This window comes from Prunus avium, chromosome 1 (assembly GCF_965620075.1).
Source record: "Prunus avium chromosome 1, drPruAviu1.hap1.1, whole genome shotgun sequence".
NCBI classification, from domain to species: domain Eukaryota; kingdom Viridiplantae; phylum Streptophyta; class Magnoliopsida; order Rosales; family Rosaceae; genus Prunus; species Prunus avium.
The window spans coordinates 45,706,167-45,726,550 of record NC_142284.1 but is presented as its reverse complement, the minus strand read 5'-3'; the positions used below and the strand labels follow the sequence as shown (position 1 = coordinate 45,726,550).

Genomic DNA, 20,384 nt, shown 5'->3' with positions numbered 1-20,384 from the left:
TTGGCTGCCGAACAGAGACTGAAATTGATTTCATTTCATTTCTGCTTCACATGCATGCACATGCTTTCTCTATAATAGCTCCAGCATGTACCAACTTGCTCCTTTAGACTTTCATAGCTAGAATGCCTCCCTACTTCACTCATTATGTTGGGTCCAAAGTCAATTGCAGCTGGGGTGAGGCACATGGCTTAAAGGAGGTGACAAGGCTCAAAGCTGGCAGCTGCAATCCTGCACATGGTGCACTTTGATGGGACCACGGATTGGGCTTGGCTTCATCAATTGATACGTTTTAGTAGTCCATTTTGTAGTTTAGAATCTCCTTTTTCTAACCACATATTATTTGGGCCAATACAAGTTGCGAGGAGGAAGTTAAGGCCGAAACAAAATGCTAACTCAGTCTGCTCGTTTTTGCACCATTTTGCATCATTTCCTATCCAAAGCTACCATTGCTACCTAAGGCCCAATGAACTAAATGATAAACAGAAAAGGGATTAAAAGCACAAGTTTAACTCAAAAACATAACCAAATCATAAGCAAGAGGGGTACAAAATGATATACAATTGTGAACTGATCACGCTCGGCTATACTCCTTGAATACATACGAATATTTAAACAGTATAGCCGCGCGGCTATATGCCTTAAATATATTCAAATATTTAAAGTGTATAGCCGCTCGGCTATACGCTTTTGATATTTTATTATTATTATTTTAGTGAATAATTAGTATTTAAATATTTTAATTAATTTAATAAATTACTTAATAAATAGTTATTGAGGCCCAAAAATCTAAGGGCTAGGCCCAAACTTGTTCTTAGCCCGGCACAAATAATTAGTCGCAAAAGAAGCCCAAGCGGGACATAAAAAGAAATTATATGACACGCCTACATAAGCCATGGGTCGTGTGTCACGCCAAGCAAGCATGCGCAAAAGGGCCAAGAACGCAACGGCTTTATAAATTCACGCTCATCAACCTAGCCGACGTTATTCGATCCGATCACGGCTTATTATGACGCAATAAAACTCAAGCCCAAGCACGATAAACAAACATGCAATGCCATCAAGCCATGCTACAAGCTCAAGTGGGCCCAAGCCACGTAATCATCCGGGCCTTGCGGAGAAGGTTGTGGTATGGACGGGTACGAGCACTCACAGGGCCCATTGAGGGACCAAGGAATGGAAGTTTTAGGCCACTTGGGAGCACTAAAACTCAAGCCCATTCCCGGGGCCCAAATACATGAGTTAGCATAAGAGAGAGAAAAATGGGGTCCAATGCCTTAGGAAAGCATCTCATAGATTGTTGTAGCACTTAGGCAAACCCACGTTAATTAGAACACCCAAAACAAATAGGCCACTTCTAGCAGCTTGACGAAAACATGCGGGCTGCTGGAAAAGAGAACACCAATAACCCAGTACCTATGAGCAAAGCCCAGCCCAAGTCCTTGTTAAAAATCTGGTGTCGTGTTCCACCCTTGACAGAGCTCCACAAACAGCCAACTAGAAACCATCGCAAGAACCAGAGGAAATCCATGTATGTAGGAGGAATACCCAGCGGACAAACAACTCTACCCATTCCCTTTTTCCTCTGCGAGCTCTAGTTTGAAAACCAGGGAAGAAAGAAGGTGGCGCCTCACCCCCATGGGGAGGTTCAGCCGCATAAAACCTTGGAATCCCAAGAAACCATTGACTCAGGCGCTCTGGTCGAAGAGATTTCACAAGAAAGGGAGTAATTGAAAAAAAGCAAAGGAAAAGTGGGAATGGAGGATCAACAAAATTAGGGTTCCAAATGCCTATAAAAGAGAGCTTCCTCTACCCAGAAACACACACCATTCCAGAGCAAGACCAAGCTTTGTCAAGCAAACTGGAATTCGCCCCATCTTTTATTTCCATCACTTCTCTCTCTTTCTGAGATAGAAACCCTCCTAATTTCCCCTTCTCCCACTCTAAAACCTTCCTTTCTGAAAGAAATTCATGCTTTGATCTCTCTCTCTCTCTCTCTCTCTCTCTCTCTCTCTCTCTCTCTCTCTCTCTCTCTCTCTCTCAAATTGCTAAACTTGTGAAAACTTAGCTCCCATGCCACAAGCTCCTCAAGCTAAGTCATTAACGAATTTGATACGTTCTTCTGGTTGTTGGTGAAAAGAACCCAAACGTATTTTTCTAAGGCTTCAGCAAATCTTTTAAAAATTCTTTTGGGAGTCTGGTTCTTGAACCCAGGTATCAGGAGGTTTTTTGTTCGTTCTCTTCTTACAGCAGCCCAAACCCATTCGTCAAGCTTCTGGAACAAAAAGACCCCTACAATAGTAATTAATTATATTACTTATATTAATTATCTTAAATAATCTTGTGGAACTTAAAATTATTTTTAAAAAAGTTTCAATTATTTAAAAATCCTAGGAAATTATTTTGAGAATACATACGAAAATTTAAATAGTATAGCCGCGCGGCTATACGCTTTGAATATATACGAATATTTAAGGAGTATAGCCGCGCGGCTATACGCTTTGAATATATACGAATATTTAAGGAGTATAGCCGCGCGGCTATACACTTTGAATATATTCGAATATTTAAAGTGTATAGCCGGACGGCTATACGCTTTTGATATTTTATTATTATTTTAATGAATAATTAGTATTTAAATATTTTAATTAATTTCATAAATTACTTAATAAATAGTAATTAATTATATTAATTATCTTAAATAATCTTGTGGAACTTAAAATTATTTTTAAAAAAGTTTCAATTATTTAAAAATCCTAGAAAATTATTTTTGAGTTCAAAAAATGGATTTTAGCCTCCAAATCTTAAATCCAAGTCACAACATGATTCGATAATATCAACTACTCTTTGGAGTTTGAATGAAATATATGAACTTGAGTCTTAAATTCGAAAAGAAGAGAAAGTCTCTACTCCTTATATGTGGGCCTGGAGTTTTCCCACACATGCTATATGAAATGTTAAACTTGGGGCTCACCTTTTAATTTGGCTTGGATTATATATACATTATAGGCTTAAGTGTTAAAATGGTCCTTGTGTTTTTTCTATTTTGCCAAATTAGTCCCCATGTTTTTAATTTGGCCGATTTGATCCTTGTGTTTTACTCTGTTAGCCAATAATGTCCATTCCGTTAAGTCGCCATTAAAAATTAATTCTAAAAACTGTAATTGTTATAAATAAAAAAAATTACTAATTTCAGTTTTCAAATAAAAAACACATGAATAATTAACAAAATAAGAACATTTTTAAAGAAAAAATAGGGAAACCACCCACCACACCACCCAACTACTGTGAGCCCTCTTCTTGTCTCAAGCAGCGACCACCCAATCACTATGAGCCATCCCAGCAGCCACCACCACTCTCCCTCTCACCGATCCATCCCACCCACCCCATAACTACTTCGTCTCTCTTTCCTCTCTCTCACAGTGATCTTCACCCGACGGTCCCAAACCCTGTGTCGATTTCCTTGGCAGCGTAACTCCACGAGCCGTCGCCACCTCACCTCGATCTCCCCCTTCCCTCACCACATCATCAATCTCCATTATTTTCCAGCCCCGCGCGAGCTGCACCCCTGCATCAATCCCTCATTGCCAACGCTTTTTTTACATTTTCTTTTTAATTAGTCAATTATTTTTATTTTTTAAAATTCAGTGTAGCTTTGAGAGAATTACCTCCTCTCCCTCTCTAATCTATAAAACATTAGTTTTTAGGGTAATCTGCTGAATTGCCCCCTGAACTTGTACATAATTCTCAATTTACATCCTGACCTTTTTTTTTAGTGAATTAATGGCTCGAATTAAATTTTATTATCAATGTTCCCCCCACCGTCAAAATTCAAACATTTCATCCATTAATCCGTCCATTTGACTTATGTTGACTCTCTTTTGAGGGTTATTTTGGTCATTAAAAATAATAAGGATATGGCAAATGGGCCAGTTAATTGTTTTTAAAATTTTCTTTGCTTGAGGTCAATGGGCCGATTAGATCCAATGACCAGCAATGTTAAACCCAACCCCACCTTCAATTCTTCCAGTCTCAACCACATCCACAACCACTGCAATCTCCGACGGCTCCACCTAACCTCAAAAACCCAATACGAAGTGAAAAAGCACAAAAAATCGAAAGGGCACAAGTTTCTACCCGGGACCATGCCCACCTTAACACCAAGATCGGAAGGGGTAAACGACGACATTTCATTACAGTCACCAGCGTGCTTGAACTCCTGCACTTCCTTAAAACCCATCCATGGCTTCACCCAGACTTTGGCTTCGTAAAGCTTCTTCTTTCAGGCATCGATTGCCTCAATCGTCAGACGGTACTATTTCTTTATTTGTGGAGAAAGCAATTTGTCTTCTTGCTTCAGAAACCAAAGACAAATTCCCCTCTTCCCCTCTTCCCCTCTCTATCATCCAAATATTCCTTTTCTCAGACCGTCCAAATTTTCCCAAAAAAATCAAAACTTTCCCAGAAAACCCAAAACCCCTTCACCACACTACCACACTCACAAACTCAAGCAGAGCATTCTGAACAATTTTCAATAAATTTCTTAATTATCTAATTAATTAAAATTCTAGCATAATATTGAAATTAAAAGGCAAAAAAGAGTAAAGGCCTTCGTCTTGTTGTGATCTTGGACGGCCAAGCGAGCGAGGTCTTCGGTTTCGAGGCTGTTCTCGGAGGTATGGGATTCGTGGACTCCGCCAGGAGTGGCCATGTTTTGGAAATGGGAGGGATTGGATTCTTCTCTTCCGTTTGGACTATTAATCTATACCCAAGCCCTGAACACCACACTCTTCAGCTGTGAGAGAAACAAAAACCAGTTCATATAATTATGGTGATAAATTGTGATTTGGGGATCTTTGCAATATTGAGCTCTGGGTTTCTGGGTTTCTGGGTTTCTGGGGGAGGGGTGAAAAACCAAAATTGGTTTCTGGTTGCTGGCTGGGATTTCTGGGTTTGTGGGGGAGGGGTGGTCATTGGAGAATTGAGGGGAGAAAGAAATCGAGAGGTGGGGGGCTGGGTTCGATTTTGTTCAATTTTCCTCTTTTTGTTCAATTTTTTTTTCCAAAAAAAAGGCGTTGAATGACCAAAAAAACCCTCAAAAGAGAGTCAACGTTAGTCAAATTGACAGATTAATGGATGAAATGTTCGAATTTTGACAGTGGGGGAACATTGATAATAAAATTTAATTCGAGCCCTTAATTCGCTAAAAAAAAGGTCATGGGGTAAATTGAGAGTTATGTACAAGTTCAGGGGGCAATTCAACAGATTACCCTAGTTTTTATAGAGAGAGAAGCCTGTAAGAGAGGGAGAGAGATACGCATAGGAAGACCACATTTTAGGTATCTCTATAGTCTTTTCCAACCAGTCAATTATTTTGTTGTTAAAAGTTTTTTTTATTTTTTAAGTTGAAATTTTATGTTTTATTAAATAATTAGAGATTTTTAAAAAGTTTAAATAATATTTATGAATTTTTAAACAGTAATTTAACGGAATGGACAACATTGGCTGGGCTCGTTTGGTACACCGTATTAAACTCTGGATAGGAGTAAATAGTCTATGTCAGGTGTTTGGTGTCAACTTGTATTATTTAATTACCCGACTATTTTATACGGGTTAGGCTTTTAATACTCTCCTTACCTGATTAACTAATACAACCCACACACCCCGGTTTATATAATACACGCTTAATTATACGGCTAGGGAAAAAAAACCACACATGTTCACGTGAAAAATCAGACTCTATTTTTTTCTTCTTCTCTCTAGGGTTCTTCTCTACTATCCTTCTCTACATGTTATTTTCTTCACTCTTCTCTAGGAAAATGAACCAGCAAAATAAAGCTTGAACATCTATTTAGCTTGGCCCCAAGCAGCTAAAACCCCAAATCATATTATGCAAACTCGCAAATCTTGGAGAACCTAGTTAATCAATTTGAGAACAACTCTATTTCAATTCATCTCCCCATTATCTCCTGATGCAAACAGAACAAAAGGTTTCTACGAATTCCAAGATATATAATTATTTTGATAATTAATAACGAAGGAATTTCGAATTCTGAAAGAAACCCATATGATTTGAAAATAAGGGGAAAGAGGTAAATTGACCTTTGTCATCGATGACAACACAGGGTCTTTCCAACGGTGATGGAAGATGCGGAAGCCAGTCCCTCTGTGTCATCACCATCTCCCAAGAGAGAAGTAGAGGAAACGAAGATGAGGAAGTTAAACTCAGGTTTCATTTTTCTTTTTAAATTATTTTATTAATATAAACCCCAAAAAAAAATATTGTAATATGAATCTTACAAAAAAAAAAAATGTGTTATTTGAATTTCAATTTCCACTTAAATTATCCCAAAAAAAAAAGATTAAACAAATAGTCTAATCCGATGTTATCGTGAACAGCATCAAACACAGTATAACTTAGTCTGACTATTTATCCGGAATAGCACCAAACACCTTCTAATATTATAGATAAACAGTCAGTACTCTCCGAAACAGATTAATACTATCCGACAGAAATTAGTCTGTACAATCCGACGTACCAAACGAGCCCGTAAAACACAAGGACTAAATTGGCTAATGAAAACATAGGGATTAAATTGACCAAATGAGTAAAACACATGGACCATTTAAACATTTAAGCCTACATAATATTTCATATTTAATAATCATAGACAGGGTCTTGGGTTAGTACAACGTAATCAGACCTAACCTAGACATGTCTCGACAATTTTTTTTGGGAATATACCTACTTGGCGAAATTTTGGTATCGTGATAGATCTTTCTTGGCGAAATTTTATCAGATTCCGATGAAAAATCACTTGTTAAAATCTACCTCAAGGTGCACTCAACTAACTACAGTTAGATCCAATTGTGTACAACAACATATCATTTACCATTTCCCAACAAAAAATCCTTGCCATTTTACCTAAGTACGAACAACAATTTTACATTAATAACACAAAAAATATCACGTGATTTGTTTTGATCAATAAGAAAGTTAAGTTCTCATTTTGGGAATAAAAAATAACGACAACATAATATTATCCGACCAGTTTAATTAACATTTTTTCTCCAACAAAAAAAAAAGAGTAACATTTCCAATTCATCCGACTCAACACATAAAGGACGAGTGCTAATTTTATCCTCCTCCTACTTTTCCGTTATATTGCCTCATACTCAAAGTCGTTTATTTTATATAAAAATATTTACTGATCATTTATGTAAAAGATTAACCAATCAAAATTGTTTAATCATTTAACTTTCATTAATTTACAAATACATTGTTTCAATTAAGCACAAAAATGATCCCAAATGTTAGAATGTGTATCAAGTCTTATGCAAAGTAATAAAAATTAGAGCGAGGGGTTTGTATCTCAATTAGTTAAGATTATTTATTTATCCATGCATCCGAGGTATTAGGTTTGATTTTTTTTTCCCTAATATCACTTTTATAAATTATAAAATATAAAGATTAGATGCCCAAGCCCAATTAGGTATGGAATCGGTTGAGCTGGGCTTGCCCAGCGGAAAATTTGATATATTGCAAACAGCCCAGATAAGCTTTAGCCTTGGTACGGCCGTATTCAATTGCATATGAATTGGTATCCACCCGCCATACCCAAGTACCCGACTTGCAAGCCCAATTTCATTCGGCGGCTGAATTATACAGGAAACCCAACAGTGGAGTCGGCGGGCGAAGACTGACGAGTGTCTGTTACACAGTTGCAGTGCTCTGAGAGACTCAGAGTGGTGACGATGAAGAAATTGGCATTCTTAGGTTGCTGGATATTGCTCCTGGCATCAATCTTAGTCGTTGATTCTAAATCGGACGGGTTGGGTGAATGGCATATCCTCACAAAGCAAAATTTCTCTTCTCAGATCCGTCTCCACCCTCACATCCTCCTCATTGTAACTCTTCCATGTAATCTCTCTCTCTCTCTCTCTCTCAGATCCTAATTCCCAATATTATCATAAATTCTTAATTTCTAATGATTAATTAATTATTTTGAGTTAAACTTGAATTCTGTGCAGGGTCGGGCGAGTCTCGGTCGTTCATGAAAGACGTAGCTCGCTTGGTCACCGATAGACCAGAAGAGTTCAGCTCTCTAAAATTGATGCTTATACACAGAAACACAGAGAAGTTGTTAGTGGAAGCCATTGGTGCTACCACAGACGCAGAGGAAACAACAGTTTTGTACTATCACCATTCTGTGTCGTACAAGTATCGAGGAAGGCTTCGAGCACAAAATGTATTGTCTTCACTACGTCCGTACGTGTCGATTGAACCCGAAGATCTTCCCTTCAAGTCCCTGACAACTCCGGAGGACTTGAAAGCGTTCCTTGATTCAACTGACAAAGCTTTGCTTCTCTTCGAGTTCTGCGAATGGAGCTCTAAATTGCTGGCCAAGCGGAAGATGAATGGAACTGATCGCAGTGGTTTTGGTGTGCAAGGTAAGGTTTAAAACCAGCTTCTTTATATAGTATTTTCGTAAATATAGAAATGACCATGAGAAGCGTTACCTCTTAGCTTTTAGAGCAGCAGCAAAGCATTATTTGAAGTTTGCAGTACAAATTATCCAAATAGAAGCTATAATCCATATGGAATGTCGTTGTTTGCTTTTGTGTGAGTTTTCATGGTTATTTTGTTCTCCATTGATGTTGATAACAACATTCCTTTGCAGGGGATCCTATGGGATTGAACTTCAGTGTAGAGGCGAATAGATCACCACCACACCTGGGGAAGAATAACCAGAAGGTCGCGGGTAGTTTCTAATTGCTAGTGTTGTGATACTAATTTACGAAATGAAAATTAGGAGCAAAAGTTTAGTGATGTATTTGCTGCTGTTTTCTTTTTGGGGGAAAAAAACAGGGCATGGAAACTGCAAATATGAAGTGTGGCGTTGATTATGGGCTTGATGGAGTTCCTTGGCTTGGGGGCTTCAACTCAGTAAATGACAGCGCTTCTTTGGAGAGGTCGGAGAAAATGAGCCCTGGAGTTGCATCATTCTGTACACGTAAAGAGTATCAGCTGTTTGACTCTTTCTTCTCGAAGTTCATGACTGTTGCACGAGAGTTCTTCCTGCCTCCTGAAAGGCATAAATTTGGTCTGGTCTCAGAGAGATCGATGCTCTCACATCTTGGGGTTGAAGATTCCGGTTCATGGTTGGCAGTGCTTTACTTTTCTGGATGCCCCAGTTGTTCAAAGATTATTAAAAAAGAGGATGACCTCAAGAATGCTTTACAAATGGATAATTTGGTTGTTACAGAGGTGAGTTATCTATTCTCCCCTTTATACCTCACCCTTTGTTGTTATAATCTTTGCCTTATTTGTTTCCTATTCCTGTAGTATTACTTCCAGTTTATATTTTCATGCATACTAAGGGATTAAAACAGACTGCGTAGATACATAGTATCTCTTCGTGTATGCTTACTTCCTTTTTCTCTGTGCTAAACTAGTTATCTTATAATTTAATATGCATAATCGATCCATAATATTGTGTAGCTGGAAGGTGATGGCAACACTTTGGAGCCTGCTTTTCCTGCTAACGAACCATCAGTACTTCTATTTGTGGATAGATCATCTGAATTGTCAGAGACTAGAATAAAATGTAAGGAAGCTCTTGATGCTTTTCGAGAGCTGGCACTGCACTATATTGTTTCACAACAATTTGATGGGCAACATGAAGACAAGTCTGAGACATCCAAGGTCGAGGATTATCACGCATTAAGGAGTAAATCTGGACATCCTAAGCTAAAATTATCTCAGGCAGCTCAGATGATCAAACTAAAAGACAAAATGTCTAATTTCGTGATTGTAAATGAGGGAAAACAAGTCACTTTGGATAAGATATCTTTGGATCTACAGGGCAGTTCCTTGAAGGAGATCTTGGATACCGTACTTAAGCAAAAGAAGAAAGCTAAATTAAGCTCACTTGCAAAGGAGTTAGGTTTCCAACTTTTATCAGATGATATGGACATCAAGTTAGTGAATGCATTGCCTGTACGGACAGAAGTTCAGTCTGATCAACGTACACAAGAGCTATCTAAGGAAGCCACTATTACAAGTAGTGTTGACTCAGACAAGGATCAATTTCCACAGGGGACTAGCATATCTGCTGAAGAGCATCTGGAAATTTCTGAAGTCACTGGTTCTGAAATCTCTTTTCAAAATGATGAAGAGAAAACAGCATATGTTGATACAAGTAAGCAGTTCTTATCTGTAGATAGTGAGCAAAATCTTGCAGATCATAAACTTGATACTGCTGAAGATTTAAAGGAAGAAGAAGAAATCTCTTCACAGGTAGATAAGTCAGGGGAGCAACAGCTTCACTTTCAAGGTTTCAAGGGTTCTTTTTTCTTTTCTGACGCTAATGATCGATTACTTCATGCTCTGACTGGTGGGTCAAAAGTTCCAGCTTTGGTGATAGTTGATCCGATTGCTGCGCAGCATCATGTATTTTCAGAGGAGACAAATCTCAGCTATTCTTCACTGGCTGATTTTGTTGCTGAGTTTGTTAACGGAAGTCTTCTTCCATATCAACAGTCTGAATCTGTTCTTCATAGATCTAGGGAGGCCACTCAACCACCATTTGTTAATCTGGATTTTCATCAGGTGGATACTATCCCTCAAGTGACAAGTCGTACTTTCTCTGAGCTGGTTATTGGGTTTAATCAATCTGACACTGATGCTTGGAATAAGGATGTCTTGGTCCTTTTTAGCAATAGATGGTGTGGGTTTTGCCAGAGAATGGAATTGGTTGTTCATGAAGTATACCGGGCTATGAAGGATTATGTTAAGATGCTGAAAAGTGGATCAAAGAATGAGAAAACACTGTTTGACGATGGTAAGTACTTTTTGTCAGTGGTAGGTGCTCAGTTAAGTGGTTGTTCTCTTGGCCCTAGTTGTTATTCTCGTCCTACAGAGTTCCTGTTAAGTATGAATTTGCATATCCTAATAATCTTATAAATATGGGCTCAAATGCTGTCCACTGTCGATTTACTTGTTCTTTAGGGAGGAAATATTAAAAGATATCTAAGTGTTATTTTAGTGGGATTTTATATCTATACAAAACTTATTTCCTACAATTATTCATTTTTTTGTTCAGGAACATAAAATGGTAATTTCCATGTTTAATCAGTTTTGGTCTTACAGTTCAAATATTCACATGAGCAACTACATCTGACAGGTGACTTGAAGGATGAAATGCTGAAGCTTCCGTTTATATACTTGCTGGATTGCACATTGAATGATTGCAGTTTGATACTGAAATCAATGAAACAGGTGTGTCTTGTCTTATGGAATGCCCAAAAATATCTCCTGGTATAAATTAATAATATTGTAAATACGTGTCTATCTATTCTTCTCATCAACCTAGCTGGCTTTTAAAATTATATTTGTAATGTCATGTTTTCCATTGATGACATTTCTAAGTAGCTTCTTGTTCTGTAAACTACTGAACAACAATAATTTTTTTGAATTGTTCTGAAATAGGAGGCAGTTTTGTCCTCTTTCTGATCATTTGGTTTTTTGTTGGAAAAAAAACAGAGGGAAGTTTATCCTGCTCTGGTGCTCTTTCCAGCAGAAAAGAAGAATGTTCTCCCTTATGAAGGGGATATGGCGGTCGCTGAAATTTTCAAGTTTATGGCTGATCATGGAAGTAACTCTCATCATCTTATCAGTGAGAAGGGTAATTCTATTTAATGTGTGACTAATGGCTATGGTTCATTAGGAAGAATCTTGTTTTGGGATTGGAAGAGTTGTAGTTTTTTTTCTTTTCTTTGAAGGCGGGTATAGTTTTGGTGGCATGAACTTCGTCCTTGCTCAAGTTGTCTGCTTGTTTGATGGTTTTGTAGGAATCTTATGGACTGTAGCTAAAAAGCGGGGAAGGAATCAAAATTTCTTTAAGGTTCAGTTATCTGATATTCATGAGGAAGGTCCTATTGAAAAGGACACACTTCATGAAGTACTATTAACAAAGACGCATAAACAAGTCATTAGAGATGATCAGGCCAAGTCTCACACATCACAAGGTTTCAATGAAGCAGCCCTGCGTGTGGTGACCGGTTCCATTTTAGTTGCTACTGATAAACTTACTGTACATCCCTTTGATAAATCAGAGATTCTTATTGTCAAGGCAGATCAAGTTACTGGATTTCAAGGTCTGATTATTAACAAGCATATCAGATGGGATGCTCTAAATGAATTGGAACAAGGGCTTGAGATGTTAGCAGAGGCCCCTCTGTCCTTTGGAGGACCACTTATAAAGGGTGGAATGCCTCTTGTGGCATTAACTCGAAGATTTGTCAAGACCGAGTATCCGGAAGTCATACAGGGTGTTTTCTTTCTCGATCAATTAGCAACAATTCAAAAAATCAAAGAGCTCAAGTCAGGAAATCAATCTGTCAGTGAGTACTGGTTTTTCTTCGGGTATTCAAGTTGGGGATGGGACCAACTCTTCGATGAGATTGCTGAAGGAGCTTGGAATTTAAGTGATGATGGCCTGAAGCATTTAGGTTGGCCATTGGGTTGACTATTTTTTATATTGACATGATTGAGATTTTGGAGTATCGCATACAATACAACACAATGTGATATGTTTGTAACTTTGTAATATCGGTAATATGGAATTTGCTTTGTTTTGTGCCGAAAATTGTAAATATTATTAGCATTTCTAATTCATTTCATTACTAAATCGAGTTAAAGGCTTGACTTTACTTGGATGTAACCCTCATGAGAATTTAATCGATCTTCTGTTTTCAAGTTTTGGCTCATTTTTGACTCGATACTCACTTTTTGTTTGGTATGCTATCTTTTTAGAATGTCGCTGTCCTTTAATTCGCCAGCTCCAACAGAATAAAACGCGGAAATTGTTTGAAAAAACATTTTCAGCCCTTCTGGTACATCCAATATTGAGGTAAATAACCTTTTTATTTAATTTCATTAATTTTTTTTTTTTGGGCAACTTCTAAGGAAGGAAAATAATAACTTATAAGATATCTCTAAGTTCTTTCTTGTTTACGGATTTTGAATATTTTTAATGTTTTCAGGGACTAAAAAGTAATAAACTCTAAATAATTTGGGCTTCGCTTGACTGGGGACAAAATTTTTATTGACTTCTCCTTTATTTATTTTTCCATTTCTGTCTGTATTTACGTTATACCTGACGTGTTTTGGCTATGACAATTCTACTGGTGGAGATGCCGCAGTTGAAACTTTGTTTATATATGTATATATATATTTGTCCTAAAGGTACAACTTCAGTCAAACAAAGTGACTCAGAATTGTGGAAATCATTTTTCAAGCATATATATAGCACATGAGATCGAGAGAGAGAGAGAGAGAGAGAGTTGAAGATGAGCAACAACAATGCAACCTCAGTGCCGGAAGCATATCCTATGAACGGTGGAGATGGCGAATACAGCTACACCAAAAACTCTTCTTACCAGGTTCTTTCAATTCTACCTACTTAAATTATGTGCGTCGTCTCTCTCACTTTTCCTCTTCATCATGGTATATTGCCCAGAAAACCAACTATGATCTAGTTATTGGTTTTAGATATCTTTTTCTCTCTTTCCTGTTTTTGTTTTGTAAAAATTTTGTCTTGCTCTTCCAACAGTATCCGCTTTTGACTTTTCCTTGGTTATGTTAGTTCAACTACATAGTTTTCAAGTTAAGGTAGGGGGCTTAATAATAACAGATATATGCTTGAACTATTGTGCAGAGAGCAGCTGCAAATGTTGCACAAACTCTAATTGATGAGGCAATCGCAGAGAAACTTGATATAGAAGATTTTTCTTCTGCTTCAAGCAATGTATTTCGCATAGCGGATTTGGGATGCTCAGTTGGACCAAACACTTTCGCTTGCGTCCAAAACATAATTGAAGCGGTGAAACAAAAGTACGGATCCCAAATGCCTGACTTCCATGTGTTCTTTAATGACCACGCAGCCAATGATTTCAATACCCTGTTTGCCTCTTTGCCTCCGGAAAGGCACTACTTTGCAGCTGGTGTGCCGGGGTCTTTCCATGGCCGGCTATTCCCAGAGGCCTCTCTCCATTTTGCGCACTCTTCATATGCAACTCACTGGCTCTCTAAGCTACCAGAAGAAGTCACAAACAAGAACTCTCCGGCATGGAACAAAGGCAAGATTTACTATACAACTTCCCCTGACCAAGTATTTAATGCTTTCGCAGCCCAATTTCGTACAGACATGGCAATATTCTTGGAAGCTCGGGCTAAAGAGCTTGCGGCTGGTGGAATGATGGTGCTAATTATGCAAACCATCCCAGATGGGATCCATCAGTCTCGCATTCCAACTGGCATCATGTTTGATTTTCTGGGGTCTATCCTCATGGAGATTGCAAAGGAAGTAAGTTAATAACAAAACTCAGTCTATTACTCAGAAAGAGACTTATCGCTTATAGTTTTTTTTTTTGGTTTTGTTTCTTGTGTTTTAATTTATAGGGTTTGATAAGTGAAGAAGAGGTGGACTCATTCAACATTCCAGTGTACACTACGACTCCAAATGAGATGGCAGAGCTGGTAGAAAGAAATGGAAGCTTTAGCATAGTGAAAATGGAGTCAACAAGCCCCTGGTTAAAAGTTGGTCACATAGTAAACAACACGCAGCAGAGACTGGCGAGGGAGCTAAGAGCTGGCATGGAGGGAGTTTTCAAAACTCATTTTGGAAGTGACATTGTCGATCAAGTGTTTGATAGGCTCAATGATAAAAGTGGCAAACTTATCAACCAACTAGAGTCCAGCCACAAACAAGGAACTCAGTTGTTTCTTGCTCTGAAACGCAAATGAAAGCAAAGCTTCTCAATTATAATATTTGTATTCAGATAAATATCACAAATAAGGTTGTGGGTGTGCGTGTGATAACCAATTTTTCAGGGTTAATTTATACTTTTTCGTCTGTAATATCACTTCTATGTGAGACTTGTATTTGATTATGCTTATGTATGCCTATAAAATAACTAAATAACCAACTTAAGAGAGATGTCATGTGTTATGAAATGCTCAGATCGGTGCCACTATAGTAAGGGCCTTATATATGTTCCTTATGTGAGGTCTTATCTCTTAATCGTTGAATCAGACTAATCAATTTGATTCAACGGCTAATTAATTTGATCAAAAGAAATAAGACCTCACTCCCTGACTATAGAATACTTGCATTGAGGAAACCTCTGTAATGTACTACCTACCAACGTTAGAATTGAGAAATAAATTAAGTTGGGCCTGATTTGGGTTTGGGGCCTTGATGATATTGCCCGACCCTTTCAAAATCTGACCCAAAAAGTAAAAACTTTCAAAATTTGAGTCCAAGTTGCTGATTGGTGGTTTCATGGTTGGGTTGTAATTTGGATCCAGTCAAACTCACCCATTATGAACAAGAAGATGATGATGAAAGTTCCATTGTCCAATTCCTTTTGTTTTGGCACTAAACATTCCCAATTGGTCTTGGAAACTCTGTCGATGAAGAAGACCTTGCAGAATTGGGATACGCTTCAACTGCAATGACATGACATCACTAATCTCTGAATGCTTTGAAGTTGCTCCAAAGGCAACTCCAGTTATGGCTGACTTGCCCAAGGTACCCTCATTTTCTGTTTGCTATCATTGGCTGTTGGCTTCTTGTTATGTTTTCTCGATTGTTTTATGGGCGGGCGTAGGTGGTGTTTAAACGTTTGGGTTTTATGTAATCTTGTTGTTCTTGTTTTTGGTTTCGTTCCAGTTCATCAGGGAAGATATCGTGTGTGAAACTGAGTCAGAATTTTTGTAAATAAATTTCTCCCTTTTAGTTTAAATCTGATAATAGACCAAACTCAATTGCTTGCGTGGTTTATGTTGCATTATTCTCTAGCTGTTCCTGTTCTTCATGTTTATCTTTTAACTTTTATTGACCGAGTACAATTGCTTACCTACCTGGGTTACGTTCGATTGCTTTCTCCTCTTTTTAATTGTTTATTTTTTGTTTGGGGTCTTTTACCTTTGTCAAATATATATATATATATATATATATATATATATATATATATATATATATATATATATATATATATATATATATATATTTTAAAATGTACTTTTATCAGTTAATGTTTAATATTCATATTGCAAGAAATATATTGTGTTAGATTGTTTGGTTTTCAATAAAACTAGCATCCTAAGGATACATTTGGGTGTCAGATTACAAATATATTGATAAAGAGCTGGGACATGAACTTATAATATTTACCTGCTTTAAACACCTGTGATGGATCTTACCACTGCCTCATTTTGTGATAACCATGCCTGTATTATATCACATCGATTACATTATTATTTCCACAAGGACGTATCGAATAAAATTCCTATCCTATGTCTGCAAATTTTGTGTAGTTTTCCTCGTTGCTTACTGGAGGGTTACATGTAGGAGCATTTTATAGCATCTGTCATGGAGGACTATGACGTCACGTGTTGGGGTTGTGGACTACACCTCCTTCTTCCATCACATGCTCCAGTTTTCAAATGTGGTTGGTGTGGAGCTTTAACAAATCAGAATGCAGGGAAACGAGAATGCAAGTACTTTTGGTTGAGACGCTTGCGGGATCGGTGCTTTGTCTGCATTCTCCTCATGTTTATGCTCTTTGTGATATGTACGTAGTTGTAGCTCTTATAGTTGTATTAGAATCTTTCTCCATTTTGCTTATTTTTTGCTTGTGTAGGTGTTGACATATTTTTTGTCCATAATCAGGCATACGTATAATAGTTTCACTTTCCATATTATCTTCTGTAGGCAAAATTTTAATTGATGTATGAAAAATGGTTAAATTTTTTCCACAAAATACGATGAAGAAGGTGTACATTAACTTCAAAAAGTGAAAGTGGAAGTGAGGAGTTGATGCAAATATTGAAATTGCAGGTGGTGGAGTGTGGGCAGCATTCCCTGTTCTTTTCTCTATCAGCTATTTCCATGGAATTTTTCACTCCATCATTACCTTCATCTTGTCTGTAACTACTGTTTATACATTCAGTTCTGCTTCGTTTGCGTGTGCTGGAACACCCCCATGCGTAGTGTGGGGTAGCTATCCAGCTGTGGGGAAAGGTGCCCTTGAGAATTATACCTTCTGTCAGCTCTGCTCAAAGCCAAAGTCACCTAGAAGTCATCATTGCCGATCCTGTGGAATGTGTATTTTGGACATGGATCATCACTGCCCATTTGTAAGTGTTGACATCTTCTCAATGCATAAATATGTCGTAATAGACAATTGTTTTACAGAATATCTTGCTGTCTATTGTAAATGCATTAGCTGTTAATTACATAAGTTCTAACCATGTGATAATTCTTAGTAGCTTGGGGAAGCGAGTCGAAAGTGAAGCTCAATGAAAAAAGAAAATTTCAACTGGAAGCTGTGGTTTTGTTTTTATTTGCTGTAGATTTTCAATATGGAGGCTTAAGATACTGAGGATAGAATATTAAGAACAATTATATATGCTATTGAAGAAAATAAAACAGTAACAAGAGGCAAAGAAGAAAGTAATTTTGCGGAGTTGTGAGTCAGCCATCTACTTGTGACTCTTTTGAACTCCTAGAGGGCTTCTGGATATAGACCTAATGCCACCAGTTACAGGAGAGTGGAAATATAAATTTCCAGTCACCATTAAAGCTAGGAAAACTAGTGACATCAGTGGCTTTGATGAACAATATGTTACTCAAAGGTAAAACACCTACTTCTGCGGGATTAAAGAATCTATGAGTTAATGGAAATTCCAAGGTAGCTTGATAAAAACAATGTTTCACAATTTTGTTATGCTCATACGGAAACTTTGTTTGAAGTTGAAATTTAGTTCCGCTAAATTAGAACCCTTGTTGAAATTTAATTCTTAGAGTTTGTTTAACTATGGATACATTAATGTTTATAAAATGAAATCCTTGTTGCAAGAATAAATACATCCGTAAAAGGAAAAGGTTTTATTGTAGGTTCTGACTTTTTTTTTTTTGGGGGTATCTAAAAGTCCATCAATATATGTGCATACCTGCTGTGTGTCTACAAAGTATGGTTTGGATTTTGAGCTCATGACTTGCATTCTAACATTAATGAATTGTTGCTGCATAATTTTGATGCAGATTGGGAATTGTGTTGGTGCAGCTAACCACCGACACTTCATTGCCTTACTCATTTCAGTTGTCACCAGTACATTCTATATTTCTATCATGACCATGTATGTAGGTTGGCATATCTGGCCATCCATAACATATGAACCCTTCGACCACTCATATGGGTATGGCATTGATTTTGCTATGAGAGCTATCCGTGAGATTATATATGGTTTGCTAAAATCTGTAGTGCTTTTATCTCCCAGAGGGCTTGTTCTGGTGTATCTGTTTGTTTCAAGTGTTTCATTGGGGATAGGGTTGAGCATACTTCTGTGGCAGCAACTCTGTTTTATTTACGAGGGAAAGACCTACTTGAATCATTTAAATGATGGAGTTGGAGAAAAGGATTGCCAAAACCTTGTGCAGTTCTTTGGATGCCCATATTCTATCTCAATATATTTGCCCCACTGCTCTCTCTCAAGATTTTTGCCAAGTTTCCGAAAGAAGACACAGAGACACAAGAAGTAGAAGTAGTATGTAAACGATAATGAGGTCTATTATTTCTTTCCTTTTCCTTTCATTTATTTGTTATATATTCTTTTTTGATTGAACTATCATAGTAAGCACAATTTTTGGGGCGGGGTGGTCGTATACGCCTTTCTATCATAGCTACCCATCATGTAAGAGGTGATTGTAAGAGGGGAAGGCATATACGCCCCGCCCCCCACCACGAGACTCACTTTGTTAGTATGGTGGTTGTGACCTTTGCGATTTCAATCAATTTTATTTTTCCTCTGATAATTCGATTAAGCATTTGCCTTATTTGCTTGCTAAAAGTGAAATCTTATGACTGTATTCTACAACCGTTTTTATATGCTGTTACAAGTGCACTAAGGAGATTTCCCTATAAAACATGAATGAGTTTTCTCAAATATGAGAATGGTAGATTCTAGTATTTTCTTTACGTTTGAATTTAATCATCGGGGAATAACTGAAGTGATGGGTAACTACAGGAGAATAGCAAAGGAAGTTTCCAAATTATATATGAAAAAAAAAGAAAAAAAAGAATTACAAATTAGATACAGCTTCACTTCACAGCCACCCTCAATTTCTCAAACTCCACTGGTCTGGTATTTTTTTTAATTATTTATTTTCTTCTGAAATTCATAAAACTATAATTTAACTGAGAAGAGAAACCTAGAATACCCGTTGCCGGTCACATGTTTAAAAGTGGACCTCCCCAACCTCTCGTTCAAAGGATAACGCTTCATTGATTCATAGTTCAATTTCTCCGTCCGCACTCTATGGCTACCTGTTCTTATCTTCTCAACCATGTCCAGATTAAAGGTACCAATTTAATGAAATGGTTTTTTTTCTTTTGGTTAGGCCCCAGGGAGAAGATTTTCATCTCATTTCATGGTTTCCAATTTGTTCTAGGATGGCCATGGCCCTCAAGGATGAGGATATCCAAGCATACAAATCCCACTGTCACTGTAAGTTCCCAGCTCTGTTTCTCCATTCTCCTCCTCGATTTTGCAGGGTTTGTTGCAGGATGCCTGTTCCTATATGTTGAATGTCTTGTAATTTGAATTTTCCAAAACATTTCAGGAAAGCTTTAAGACAACCAGTAAAAGGCATCCAAAGAAAGGGCTCCAAATTGCACAATGTTCCTTATGTTTGGTCCAAGTTGGAGCTTATCCTCCTAGCATTGCATTTTCACCATTATACTTACCTCCTTCAGGGGAGCCATCTCATATTACGGATGCAGTTTCCAGCATTCTTGGGATTGGTATGCCAGACGCATCACATACTCTCTCAAATTTAATGCACAAGTTGGTTCTGGCAGATTTGGACCCTGCTACAGCAAAGCTTGCTATTGGATTTCTAGGCCCTTTTTTCTCGCTATTTTCTTTTCTGTTTATCATAAGAATAGTCATGTCCTGGTACCCCAAAATTCCAGTGGGGAAGTTCCCTTATGTTGTAGCTTATGCTCCCACAGAGCCACTTCTCATCCCAACCCGGAAGTTGATACCGCCTTTAGGCGGTGTGGATGTAACCCCTGTGGTCTGGTTTGGATTGATTAGCTTCCTGAATGAGATATTAGTTGGTCCGCAAGGGCTGCTTGTGCTTCTCTCTCAGCAGGTTAATACCTAATATACGTAGCTGAACATGGTGCTGCTGATGCAGGTGGTAGTATATGTATGTTTTCTTATGTTTGACTATGATCCTGACGGATTTAAACACGTTTAGAGTTGAATTGATTTTGTTATATACATGACTATTTTTGAGTCGTTCAAAGCGGAA

General features: G+C 37.7%; 4 protein-coding genes across 5 annotated transcripts; all 4 read left to right on the top strand.

Annotated features, from left to right (window-relative positions):
- The first annotated feature begins 7,627 nt into the window (after positions 1-7,627).
- LOC110754600 (uncharacterized) lies at positions 7,628-12,699 on the top strand. The gene is made up of 8 exons (XM_021955687.2): positions 7,628-7,918; positions 8,029-8,448; positions 8,679-8,752; positions 8,867-9,265; positions 9,500-10,841; positions 11,184-11,278; positions 11,543-11,684; positions 11,851-12,699. The coding sequence occupies exons 1-8, from the start codon at positions 7,753-7,755 to the stop codon at positions 12,525-12,527; spliced, it is 3,315 nt and encodes a 1,104-aa protein (XP_021811379.2). The 5' UTR covers positions 7,628-7,752; the 3' UTR covers positions 12,528-12,699.
- Positions 12,700-13,296: 597 nt separating this feature from the next.
- LOC110754566 (loganic acid O-methyltransferase-like) lies at positions 13,297-14,999 on the top strand. Its single transcript, XM_021955638.2, has 3 exons — positions 13,297-13,443; positions 13,719-14,366; positions 14,462-14,999. The coding sequence occupies exons 1-3, from the start codon at positions 13,351-13,353 to the stop codon at positions 14,804-14,806; spliced, it is 1,086 nt and encodes a 361-aa protein (XP_021811330.1). The 5' UTR covers positions 13,297-13,350; the 3' UTR covers positions 14,807-14,999.
- A 410-nt stretch (positions 15,000-15,409) lies between these two features.
- LOC110754593 (DHHC-type zinc finger family protein) lies at positions 15,410-18,890 on the top strand. Of its 2 annotated transcripts, none has more exons than XM_021955678.2 (4): positions 15,410-15,593; positions 16,416-16,638; positions 16,905-17,203; positions 18,111-18,890. In XM_021955678.2, the coding sequence occupies exons 1-4, from the start codon at positions 15,522-15,524 to the stop codon at positions 18,606-18,608; spliced, it is 1,092 nt and encodes a 363-aa protein (XP_021811370.1). In that variant the 5' UTR covers positions 15,410-15,521; the 3' UTR covers positions 18,609-18,890. The 2 variants fall into 2 exon arrangements, with proteins under 2 accessions (XP_021811370.1, XP_021811371.1); XM_021955679.2 differs by having other exon boundaries at positions 15,436-15,593; positions 16,382-16,638.
- A 143-nt stretch (positions 18,891-19,033) lies between these two features.
- Positions 19,034-20,349, top strand: CCB3 (cofactor assembly, complex C (B6F)). The gene is made up of 3 exons (XM_021955682.2): positions 19,034-19,427; positions 19,518-19,573; positions 19,689-20,349. The coding sequence occupies exons 1-3, from the start codon at positions 19,385-19,387 to the stop codon at positions 20,232-20,234; spliced, it is 645 nt and encodes a 214-aa protein (XP_021811374.1). The 5' UTR covers positions 19,034-19,384; the 3' UTR covers positions 20,235-20,349.
- Positions 20,350-20,384: the final 35 nt, after the last annotated feature.

Excerpts from the sequence above, each read along its gene's own strand:
- CCB3 (XM_021955682.2), top strand. The coding sequence starts at position 19,385 with ATGGCTACCTGTTCTTATCTTCTCAACCATGTCCAGATTAAAG. Across the intron at positions 19,428-19,517 it reads CAACCATGTCCAGATTAAAG|GATGGCCATGGCCCTCAAGG; the intron begins GTACCAATTTAA and ends AATTTGTTCTAG. Across the intron at positions 19,574-19,688 it reads ATACAAATCCCACTGTCACT|GAAAGCTTTAAGACAACCAG; the intron begins GTAAGTTCCCAG and ends AAAACATTTCAG.
- LOC110754593 (XM_021955678.2), top strand. The coding sequence starts at position 15,522 with ATGACATCACTAATCTCTGAATGCTTTGAAGTTGCTCCAAAGGCAACT. Across the intron at positions 15,594-16,415 it reads TTATGGCTGACTTGCCCAAG|GAGCATTTTATAGCATCTGT; the intron begins GTACCCTCATTT and ends GGTTACATGTAG. Across the intron at positions 16,639-16,904 it reads GTTTATGCTCTTTGTGATAT|GTGGTGGAGTGTGGGCAGCA; the intron begins GTACGTAGTTGT and ends TTGAAATTGCAG.
- LOC110754600 (XM_021955687.2), top strand. The coding sequence starts at position 7,753 with ATGAAGAAATTGGCATTCTTAGGTTGCTGGATATTGCTCCTGGCATCA. Across the intron at positions 8,449-8,678 it reads CAGTGGTTTTGGTGTGCAAG|GGGATCCTATGGGATTGAAC; the intron begins GTAAGGTTTAAA and ends ATTCCTTTGCAG. Across the intron at positions 11,685-11,850 it reads TCATCTTATCAGTGAGAAGG|GAATCTTATGGACTGTAGCT; the intron begins GTAATTCTATTT and ends ATGGTTTTGTAG.
- LOC110754566 (XM_021955638.2), top strand. The coding sequence starts at position 13,351 with ATGAGCAACAACAATGCAACCTCAGTGCCGGAAGCATATCCTATGAAC. Across the intron at positions 13,444-13,718 it reads CCAAAAACTCTTCTTACCAG|AGAGCAGCTGCAAATGTTGC; the intron begins GTTCTTTCAATT and ends ACTATTGTGCAG. Across the intron at positions 14,367-14,461 it reads TCATGGAGATTGCAAAGGAA|GGTTTGATAAGTGAAGAAGA; the intron begins GTAAGTTAATAA and ends TTTAATTTATAG.